At 35.2% G+C, this 12234-nt stretch overlaps 1 protein-coding gene across 3 annotated transcripts in view; it reads left to right on the top strand.

Moving 5' to 3' along the window:
- Positions 1–12234, top strand: part of LRRK2 (leucine rich repeat kinase 2) — a 139174-nt gene that overhangs the window by 74430 nt on the left and 52510 nt on the right. For all 3 annotated transcript variants that reach the window (XM_030322197.1, XM_030322199.1, XM_030322200.1), the window contains 6 exons: positions 551–732; positions 3548–3777; positions 4151–4278; positions 6010–6228; positions 9578–9779; positions 10829–10917. In XM_030322197.1, the coding sequence (XP_030178057.1) occupies positions 551–732; positions 3548–3777; positions 4151–4278; positions 6010–6228; positions 9578–9779; positions 10829–10917 (1050 nt within the window). The remainder of the gene's footprint in view (positions 1–550; positions 733–3547; positions 3778–4150; positions 4279–6009; positions 6229–9577; positions 9780–10828; positions 10918–12234) is intronic.

The following is a 12234-nucleotide window of genomic DNA, read 5'->3' on the forward strand; positions in this document are numbered from 1 at the left end:
TTTTTTGCTACTTGTTTTTTTTTTTTTTTTTGTCAGCAAATCAATGTTTTCTGTTGTAAAAGTAATGCACACTGCTTAACAATTTGGAAGAGGAAAAAATGAAAAGACCCCTTACCAGGATACTACCTAAAGTGTAAACATTTAGTTATATTTTTAGAACATTATGTTGTATGTAAGTTTATAACTAGATCTTTATAGTTTTACCGAAGAACATAGTGTAAAGGAACAGACTGAAGTCACAGATGACTGGATTTAGATAAATATAAAAAACTTCTTTACTTTCAGTGTTGTGAGGAGGAGATGTTTACCAAGGGAGAATGGGTCTTTAAAGATTATAAATAAGTGATATATATTGTTTTGGGTAAGTCATTTATATTTGCATATATTTGTATTGACAACTATGACAGATTCTGCTGAGAGATTATTCAAGTTGCAGATAGGCTCTCTGAGCCTTTCTCATTTCCTAGTAAGCACCTTGTTTCTTGGCAACACACATTTCTTCCTTCCTACCAACAGGATTTGCCCTTTTTTTTTTTTTTATCTCATTAAGATTCCTCCTGAGATTGGCTGTCTTGAAAACCTGACCTCCTTTGATGTCAGTTACAATCTGGAACTGAGATCCTTTCCTAATGAAATGGGGAAATTAAGCAAAATATGGGATCTTCCTTTGGATGAACTACATCTTAATTTTGATTTTAAACATATAGGATGTAAAGCCAAAGACATCATAAGGTTAGATAATTTTATTTCCATTTTTAAAATTAAGTTTGCTTCAGATGTTTTTTAGTCTGTGACTTCGATGGATATAATAGTTATGATTTAGGAAATAATACATAGTACTGTTTCATGGTAATATGCTATGTGTCATTTGCCTTTTATTTAATAAATGGGTTCATTTGGTGCCAATGAAGAGCTTTTCATTTTCTCCTAGCCAAGCTGATGTGGAGAGAATGGCTTTCCCTTCTTATCCATGCTTTTCATTACAAATGGACTCTAAAAGGAAATTATGGCTATTTGGTCTCTTGTTACAAATATATGTTCTAAAGAAATAGTGCAAAGTATAATGACTTCTCAAGCTGCATTTCATATAGTGAATAGTTACCATGTGTCTGTTATATCTTAAAGCATTATAGATACTTAAATGATATAAAATTACTAACTTCAATTTTGCCTGTGAGGGTGAATAACCTGCTAACCCTGGTCATTTTTGAAACCACCAAAGCTCTCCAGACATCACTGCTTGTGGTCTTCACACATTATGAACTTCAAATATCTTTGGTAATGGACTGTATCTTACTCTCTGTCACCACTTCAGTGTGTCATTCTTACTATTACCTACTTGTAAAGTTATTTAATCCCATTTCCATCAAATTACTCCTATCTATATTTATCTTGCAGGCGTCAGCTCATTTGTCACCTCTCTGTATCCATGACTTGACTATAATATCCAGCAGGGCAGGGACCATGGCTGCATTCACTCATAGTGTGATTCTTGTCACCTAACGCAAAGCCTGGAATATAATTGATCATTGTTGAATTACCAGTGAACTACATACTTACTTAATTCTCTTATGCTTAAATTTTCTTAAATTACATTTAACTTTTTATCTTTTTATGAGGAAAGCTTTGGTTTTCTGTTCCCCTAGACTTGATTTAATTTGCAAAGAAAGGCTTTGTCACTAGCTAAACTAAACATGACTACCTTTTATTCTACCTGATTGTTTCCCATGATTTTCTCTCCTGAAACTGGATAGATGTTCAAATTAAAATTGGTTCAATTCTTGGTAAACATTTAGCAAAACTACTTTTTAGTGTATTATGCTGTATGATGAAGCCACTATATCTACTTGTAAATGTGTTTAACATTTTGAGTAGGGGAGACTGGAGTACTTTAGAAATTGTAGGCATCATTTCCTTTTTTGAAGGATGACTTTTTCAAAGTGTGCTGACTTCTTACTAGACATTTGGGCCATCGATATTCTTGCTTATTGATAATAAAAACAGAGGGGCGCTTGGGTGGCTCAGTTGGTTGAACGTCCGACTTCGGCTCAGGTCATGATCTCGCAGTCGGTGAGTTCGAGCCCCGCGTCGGGCTCTGTGCTGACAGCTCAGAGCCTGGAGCCTGTTTCAGATTCTGTGTCTCCCTCTCTCTCTGCCCCTCCCCCGCTCATGCTCTGTCTCTTTCTGTCAAAAATATATAAACACTAAAAAAATTAAAAAACAAAAACAAAACAGCGTAAGTTGTATGTGAGAAAATGATTTCAATAATAACAGGCACAATATCTGATCTGTCAGGTTGTATTTTCTCAAGCATCGAATTAAATCATGAAAAGTAATGATGCCTTTTGTTCAGATCCTTGAGAATGTTGGTCAGAATCCTATTAGATTCTGGATCTAATGGATCAGTCAATATTCCTTAAAATTGACATATTACTTATTTTGCTCCTTTAATTTTAGTTTTTAATGTTTATTCATTTTTGAGAGACAGAGAGAGAGCACAAGCAGGGGAGGGGCAGAGAGAGAGGGAGACACAGCATCCGAAGCAGGCTCCAGGCTTTGAGCTGTCAGCACAGAGCCCGACATGGGGCTCGAACTCATGGACCATGAGATCATGACCTGAGACTAGGTCGGACATTCAACCAACTGAGCCACCCAGGTGTCTCAGTTTTGCTCCTTTAAATTTAAACTGTGGCAACATTTCAACATAGTTAAAAATATGACTTTCTATATACAACATATTTTTAAGAACATTTAAAATCTAGTATTAATTTAAAGGTGGTTTGCTTAGCTACCTACACCACTTCGAATTAGTTTCAATTATTTTTTTCATTAAGATTGTTAGAAAAAGCAACATATTATCTGCTGATAGTATAATAGTTTACATGTATTAATTTATAATATAACCAATATGTTCTCAGTTTCCATTTGTACTATATATATGTATGTATGATATATATGAATGTATACATTATATATACAATATATAGTATGTATACAGTATATATACATACACGCACACACACAGGCACATATAATATATCCAGTAAGACCTCACTATCAAAGTTTAGTATAACAGTACGCATATATACTCTATCTTCATTCTCTGTCATAGGGGCTTTGTAAAATTTTATACCTTGTAATTTTTAGGGTTTTATCTGTGTTATTTAAAGAAATTCATATATATATATATGTATACACATATATATGTACATATATATACACACAATGCTAATTACTTCATAATTATTAGCATTCTAATTAGTGTTGCAAACATATTTTGATTATTTCTGGTGATAGTATAACAGGTCATTTTTTTTGATAATGCTACCAGTCATTATCAACTACATTAACATCGCTCACAAAATATATGCACTAACAGTGTGTTGAAAGACATGTGCCCTTATTAGGTCCATGAGCTAAGCAGTGTTTGGCACTATATTTTAGAACAGTCTGGTATTTTAAAAATTTCAACACCTAAGAATTCACCTATATCTTAAGTAACAGTGTTAAGCAGCTTATTATTTTACTTTTGTCTTTCAAATACCAGGTTTCTTCAGCAGCGGTTAAAAAAGGCTGTGCCCTATAACCGAATGAAGCTTATGATTGTGGGAAATACTGGGAGTGGTAAAACCACCTTATTGCAGCAACTAACGAAAAGCAAGAAATCAGATCCTGGGGTGCAAAGCGCCACAGTTGGTATAGATGTGAAGGACTGGCCTATCCAAATAAGAGGCAAAGGGAAGAAAGACCTCATTCTAAATGTGTGGGATTTTGCAGGTATTTCTTTAACTAGAATATTTTATTCACATTTATCTTTTACTTAGGACAGGGATTTAAAAGCCGAGATTTTGTTCCAATACTGCAACGAGACCTGGTGGATTCTACAGAATTATTCCAAAGCCATTTACTTCTAATTTTACCCTTGCCACCAGGGTGAATTCCATGGAGGGAAATGTTAGGAACCAATAGGAGCCAGCTAAAACTTAAATACTTGGTTTGGTAGCTGACATATATGCTGAAGCTTGTCAATCCCTAGTAAAAACCCAGTATAGTCTTCTAAACATGGTCTGTTGGCTGTTTTCCTCTCTCTCTCTTTGTATGATAAATAGTGATATTATCACCTAAAACAATGGCTCCAATCTTTATTTAGGTCGTGAGGAATTCTACAGCACTCATCCTCACTTCATGACCCAGCGGGCCCTCTACCTGGCTGTCTATGACCTCAGCAAAGGGCAGGCTGAAGTCGATGCCATGAAGCCTTGGCTCTTCAATATAAAGGTCGTCTGTTCTAATCGTTTGAAAATAGAAAGTAACATTTATTTTAATCGTTTGAAAATAGAAAATAACATTTATTTTTGTATGTGTAAGGTAATTTATTTTGGACAAACAGTTCTTCAAACAGTCTCCTCAGTTTTTAAAAATGAAGTTGGAAGCACTGAAATTTGGGGGCACCTGGCTGTCTCTGTTGGTTAAGCATCTGACTCTTGATTTCAGCTCAATGCTTGGGATTCTCTCTCTGCCCCTCCTCTGCTCATACTCTCTTTCTCTGTCTCCTCTCTCTCAAAATAAGTAAGAAAACATTAAACAAATTTAAAACTAGGAAGCACTAAAATTTTGAGTTGGGGACTTTTTAGTGTAATTAGGCTGTGACATGAAAATAGTGTGTTCCATATTGATGAATGTTAAAGATACTTAAAACCCTTTTAAGCTATAAAAATTGAAAATATATACATTATATATATATATATATATATATACACACATATAATGGATATATATATATATACACACACACATATATAATGGATATATATATATATATAATGTTTTTGATCATTTTATTTCCTTTTTAAAAAATTTTTAGTGTTTATTTTTGAGAGAGAGAGAGAGAGAGAGATTGACAGAGACAGAGAGAGAGAGAAAGTGAGGGAGGGACAGAGAGAGAGGGAGACACAGCATCCAAAGCAGGCGCCAGGCTCTGAGTGGTTAGCACAGAGCCCAATGCGCGGCTCAGACTCCCAAGCCGTGAGATCATGACGTGACCCAAAGCTGGATGCTTAACCAGCTGAGCCACCCAGGCACCCCAATCACTTTATTTCTTAAATGAAGGACAAACCCCCTAATTTAAAATAAACTACACTAAACAAAAGCAATCCATGAATCATTAGCTATGCCCTCATTGGCGATTTAGTAGGAAGTCCTTCAGATCTTACACTTTTAAATGGCACCCTATTAATATGCTCTTATATTTGGAATCTCTTTTTGTAATTTTTCCATTTTGTCCCTTGCTGTCTTGCTGTTAGCTATTCCTTGATGTAGTACTGGTTCTTAGTATTGAAATAAAGTAGGAGTGATGCTCTTTGAATGAAGCTTCAGTGGGCTCTTCTGTGAGTCAACTTAAAAAGGTTTGTGTGAGGACATTTTAGCAGATATTTTGGCTGCATACAAGCTCACTTTGTAATTTTGGTAATTTTTTTTTAACTTCCTTGTATTGGTCAGAATTAGCCCAAGTGAATAGTGGCAGTGATACTTTAGTGCCTTCTTTTCCTGTTCATGTAGACTACAAATTGGATGAGTTTAAAATGAATTCAGGAGATTGACTTTACAGATAAGGAGGAGAAAATATAAACCATATTATGTCACTTTGGTACGGTCTTGCGTTTATTAAATGCTTATTTGGTTTAGAAGTCCAAAGTACACTTAGAGAATAACCCATTTTAAGGCATAAAAGAAAAGAAAAACAGACCACTAGTCTTATACAGGCCACCTGAAAAAATGATAAAAATTGGAATAAGAAGGGGCATAAAAATGACTTCAAAATTTTGTTAAGGTTACATTTTTTCCCCCTAGGTTTAAGGAAGGAAAGACAGTTGACATTTTCTTCTTCTTGACGTGTTTGAGTTTTTCATTTCCTTTCAACTAAATTTCATAAAAACTGAATGTGAATAGAACTGTAAGCAGTCTTGATTTTAAAACAAACACAAGAGTATTTTGTATCATTTCCTGTAGGCCCGTGCTTCTTCTTCCCCTGTGATTCTTGTTGGCACACATTTGGATGTTTCCGATGAAAAGCAGCGCAAAGCCTGCATAAGTAAAATCACCAAGGAACTGCTGAACAAGCGAGGGTTTCCTGCAATAAGAGATTACCACTTTGTGAATGCCACAGAGGAATCTGATGCTTTGGCAAAGCTTCGGAAAACCATCATAAATGAGAGTCTTAATTTCAAGGTAACGTGGTTAATACCTATTGTGGGCTGGTGGGTAAATATAATTTATTAACTCTCATGCTACGCAACTGCTTAGAAATGTCAGAAGTCTTGAGAAAAGAACAACTATCTTAAAATTGTGGTTTTTTTCATAGTTGTTAGCATTATTAAAGCGCTTTCAGTTTTAAAATTACTTATGCCATATCTCATTTCAAATGCATAGAAATGAGAATAAACATCATTAGAGGATCCTGAAGGACAAACACTAAGAATGTCTGGGAGACTGAGAGAATGTTTCTGAGAGAATCTGAGAACGTTTCTGATGCCCTTTTTCTCACTTTTTGTCGTGGTGATTCAAAGAATATACATGAATATTGGGATCTTGGGATCATCTTCCCTCTGTTGTTCTTTGTTGTTTCACTTGCTCTTCTCTTTCAGAGTTCCTGTTCTAGGTGCATTTTGATCTATGTGCTGTTCCTTTTGTCTCTTGTCACTGTGACAATACCCATTCCACCCTTTTATCTCCCCCTCAGTGTTGTGAGATGGCCTTTGATGTGGTTGCCGAGGTCATGAATTTGATTTTCAACAATGCCTAAACAATTTTTAGTACATATAAACTGGGTTTTCCATTTTAGAAATTATGTTTTGATTTCCAAAGTTCTGGTAAGCCAAATGTAATTCACAGGGTTCATAAAGCACAAATAAGTTGGTTATCCAGGAGAAACGTTATTTTTAATACTTGCAGGAAAAAGAAATCTTTCCTGAGTTCTGCAGATACTGTGGTATAAAATGCACTGAAAATTCCTCAAATAGTTCAATGTGACAAACACAATGGTGAATTTCATTGTTAGTCCCTGGTGGTTTCGTTCATTAGCACTAATGATCAAGGCCATGGCTTATAACTAGGGTCCTGTGTAGACTGGGCATTCCCAGCATAATTAATAGTGTCCTACTACATTCTCAAAAGCATTCCAATTTGGATGATAAATTACACAGTCACCCTGGTTGTAATGTGTTGGCCAGTTAGCTTAGTTCTGTTCCATTTTCACAGATTATGCTCCTATCTAAAACCTAATGAGCCATTTATAAATGTGTTGGTCTTTGTGATGCCCAGGGGGAGAATTTGCATGTTTGTATCTTTCAACACATTTGTCACCATCACTAAAAGGTTTTACTAATGGTGGGTCAGTAGTGGCATCTTATGTAAGAAGAATGATACGTTATTTATTTGCAAATTTTCCTACTCTCTAATTGGACATAGGATTAGAAAGTATTGTGACTTGTAAGAAACAAATACACAAAATTCAGACATCCAATTAAATGTTCTTTTTATGCAGGCGGTTTCCTTCTGAGACTGTACCTATACATACAGAACTTTGTTTTTACTTATTATGTTTTAATAGTTCCTATTTTCATCATTTATGTTGGACCATATATCATATTTTTAAAAAGACTTCTTCAAGAATGAGTTTGTTTTGAAAAAGCCTGAATTTAGTTGCAACAAATAGATAAAGTATGGATAGTTTAGTTGAAGTATGGATAAACTGGTTAGTTCAGCTGGCTGGACTAGTACTGCTTTAGTGTAAAGCAATTTATCACTGTCCATCAACAAGACCTGTTTTCCTCCTGAGCTTATGACTGATCACTGAGGCTGATACAAGGAGGTAAAAGAAATGCTTTGAGAAATGGCCATATATTGCTATGGATGCATATTGTTGATGGCTGCACCATTCTGTCATTTTGGTTTGAAAATCCATTTGATTGCTTTGTAGAATTCTGGCTTTTTCAGGATCACCCAGAATCAATGAGCCTGCCAGAACTAGAATATTCTTTCCTCCTTGAGATGCTTCAACTTGTATTCAAATAGCAGCTTTGAATTTACTGGAGATCACTTTTTGCCCTCTCACTTGTTTTTCATTTTCTCCTTCTCTCTTGGCTCTTCTCTAATCTTTCCCTGTCTTGCCCTTATTAACACGTGCCTTTGCAGACTCTAAAATAAATTTTTTTTATTGGCTGTTGGGGACCTCATAATCAAGCTAAAAGGAGAAGTAGGACAAAACAGAGTTCATTGCCAACATTGCCTCTTTCAAACTTGTCCAGCCCATTAGCAGTGGGTTCTTTTGCTGGCCCTGTAACTCAGCCATAAAAAGTTCATCCCTTTGCTGTGTAATTTGCTTTCTGTGAGAACCCGTTTACTTCCATATGTAGGTTTTCTTTCTTGAGTTAGAACACAAACTTCAATATGAATTTCTATTTTATCTTAATTTACGAATGATGAGGAAGGTGAATATGAAAAGTGAAGATTAGTGAAATTGTATTTAATTTACTAGGAGGGCATTGGATACAGGAAAACAATGTTCTGAATGACTGGAGGTGAATATGTAAGTAATAGTATGACTGTTTAAATAAAGCCCCTTAAAGTTCTAGTTAGGAGTAGAAAAAGAGCAAGTTAAATTTGCATGTGTGTGTGATAAAACCCAATTTCTGTTCATAATAAGTTTAAGAAATTAAGTAGAAATTCTCAGGTAAAAAGAATATAGAAGAATATATACGTGGGTTGAGAAATGGGGAGAGTTTGCCACCTGGTGGTTTTCAGAGGCATTTTAGTTACTGTTGTTTCAGTGGCATTTCTATTTAAAATTAGATTTTCCTGGAAAAAAGAAAAAATTGGAAAAGATGTTTTATCATAGAAACTATCATCTTAAAGCTATTCTTTAAAAGTTGTTATTTTGTATATGTAAGTAAGTAGACAATGATTATATTGTAAATGTAACAGACCAAAAATCATCCTCTCATGTCAAAATTGTTGGCGTGTAGATGGTTTATTATTTTCCCAAATTTAAAATTCCATGAAAAAGCATTTCTTGGGTGAGGAGATTTCGTGTCTCCTCCTGGGGAGACATGGAATATACACATATCAGGTACATTTTGCAAATAACAAGCACAAAATTTAATGTTTTACTTTGGGGCATGGATATTTTCATCTAATAAATAAGGCCCCAAAGCTCTTGTAATACTTCCTGACTTATTATGGTAGCATATCTACTGCATATATGTTTGATGTCTTAGAAAATAAAAAATCCTTTCTTTATGATTAGTGATTTATCCTGGAGTATATCATGGATTTTTTTGGGTAGTTAGATAAATATTTCCATACTATTTTGTTTGATAGTTACTTCTAAATTGGCTTCTGTGTTTATATTTTTTCTTATTTTAATATCATTTTATTTATCCTTCACAGCTTATATAGTTTTACATCACACTTGAATAATATATCACTTTCTGAACAACTATTAGCACTGAATTTACCAACCACCTTCAGGCAGATGAATAAAATGGATTTTTACAGCTTGTCATTTGTAATTACACAGATCCGAGATCAGCCTGTCGTTGGGCAGCTGATTCCAGACTGCTATGTAGAACTTGAGAAAATCATTTTATCGGAACGTAAAAATGTGCCAATTGAATTTCCTGTAATCGACCGGAAACGATTATTACAACTCGTAAAAGAAAATCAGCTACAGTTGGATGAAAATGAGCTTCCTCATGCGGTTCACTTCCTAAATGAATCAGGTTAGTATGTTTGTTACATATTTTTTCAAAACTCCACTGTAGTCATTGTAAAAATGTATCTGAACCTTGTATAGAATTTGCATTCAAAATTTAACAGAATATCTACAAAATTCTTTGACCACTGACTTTTTCCTTTTGAAAGGTCATCATGTGCAATGACATTGAATCATATGTCATGCCATAGGAAAAAAACATTTAGGAAACCATCTAAGGGCAGTGGTGGGAAAAGTATCTGAGTAGGAGTTAAAACATGTGGGTTCTAGAAATTGACTTAACTATTGAGGAGCTTTGGGACCCCAAGCACAAGCCATATCCTTTCATGGTATCAATTGAATTTACTGTGTGTGGAACTTATTTATATACTCTAAAGGGTAAGTATTATTGGGATGGTCTAACTGGGCACTTAGAGAATCAGTGGTTACCTGAGACAATAAACCTATTGAATGGCAGATCTTGCCTGTTGCATCACTCATTGTCAGCATGGTCTCACAGATAAAGATGCTTATAGTGGCTTCTGTGCTATTTGTGTACTTGATCAGTATAACCCTGCTAAAAACGTGTGAGTTAATTTGTATTACTAGGGTAAGTGACTACAGCTGCTTTTAATCCCTAGATTCTGTTGTATGAAAAATTACCTTCACATGGATTATAATCTGTTCCTTTCCCTCCATTATTCTTAAACTAGTAGCTTTCTGCAATATCCTATGTTTCTTACCTATATTAGAAAATAAGATGGCTTGTAGAATATGTTTAGAAAGCCAAAACGTTTTGTGAATTTTTGATTATTGGTAAATATATGAAAGACAGTGCATGCAGTTATCTCAAACATGCTTATATATGATCATTTTATGTAGTTCCAAAAATACTTTCTAATACTTGGACTTTAGGGATTGGAAACTGGGATGCTCAGGTTCTACCTCAGCTCTTCCGCCAACAGTGGTGACGTTTCCTCATCTGTAAAATGAGGAGGTTGGACTAGATTCTCTCCAAAGTCCCTTGATATTTGTATCTTCTGGATTCCATGTTTCACTGTTTGATTTTTACTACAGGGGTCCTTCTTCATTTTCAAGACCCAGCGCTGCAGTTAAGTGACTTATATTTTGTGGAACCCAAGTGGCTTTGTAAAGTCATGGCACAGGTTGGTATTTTGTATTTTTGTGGCATAAGGGCAATGACTGAAGAGAGGAACAAGTGACACCCAGAGAACTGAGCATTATAGAGTTTGTATTCAGTTAAAGTAGAAAATCCTATAAATGTAGACTACTGTAGAGCAGTTCATGTAGAAGACTGCATAAAGAAGAGCTTCATGGAAGAAGGGAAAATGTATGAGAGTTCACTTGAATGTCTTTGTTTCCAACTTGTAAACAGATGTTGTACCACTCTGTTCCACAGTGCTTTTCTAGATCCTTATGACCCTTTAGTTTGGTTATTGATATAGTCAGTTGAATGGAAGCTTTGTGAAAATCCTTGGGACAAATATACATAAGAAAATTGAGTCTATGGATGTAAAACCTTTAACTGGACAACATGGAGAGGAGTTTTGACTCTTGAGTGGATTATAAGTTGTAAACATTTATTGTTTTGAAAACTTTGGATGGTGGTGGTTATGGCTGTTTTTTCTCCATTTATATTTCATATGGAAAGATTTTTTCTTCTGCCAGTGATAATTACCAATGAGATTATCTTAATTAGTTAGCATAACCCATCTCTACAGGTTTGCCACAGAAAGCCATTCAATCAGAATGCACTAGCTCAGAGTTTCTCAGTGTCGGCAATATTGACATTTTGGGCCAGATAATTATTTGTTGTGCATTATAGGATGATAGCAGCATCTTTAGTCTCTACCCTCTAGGTGCCAGTAGTACTGACCCAATATGACAAGCATAAATGTGTCCAGAGATCGCCAAACATCGGTGGGGGTGCAGAATCACCCTGGTTGAGAACAGCTGCATCTAGCTTAATCATGAACTGAAGAGAGCTTGGGGAGGCCGTCTCCAGCACATGTATTCACTGGCAACTATTTTGAGTGTGGGCATAATTTAGAGTTTTGCATGTGACTCCCTGAGACCCTAAAATGATTCTGTCTGTTTACATTAGAATCATCTCTTCTAATTAAACCATAATAGTCATTAAATTCCCTCAGATAATTTTGAATGATAGTTCCTAAATTTTATCTAAAGAAAAAAAAGGCAGGTAGTTTGAAGAGGGAATTCATTTTGGCCTAAATCCTACATCATGGACCTTGAGAGCGTATTGAAATGTATTGCAGTTGGCAATTGTAATGTGACAGTAATACGAATTTTGGTAGATATTTTTTAAGTAAATTTTCATCCCTCTGAACATATGCCCTGGAAAGTGTGTTTCCACTCATCTGCTAAATGAGAATGGAGCTGGTAACATTGACTGGTCCAGAGCACAAGCTCTGTAGTCAGCATGACCCGTGTTCAAATCTCTT

This window comes from Lynx canadensis, chromosome B4 (genome assembly GCF_007474595.2).
Source record: "Lynx canadensis isolate LIC74 chromosome B4, mLynCan4.pri.v2, whole genome shotgun sequence".
Lineage (NCBI taxonomy): Eukaryota > Metazoa > Chordata > Mammalia > Carnivora > Felidae > Lynx > Lynx canadensis.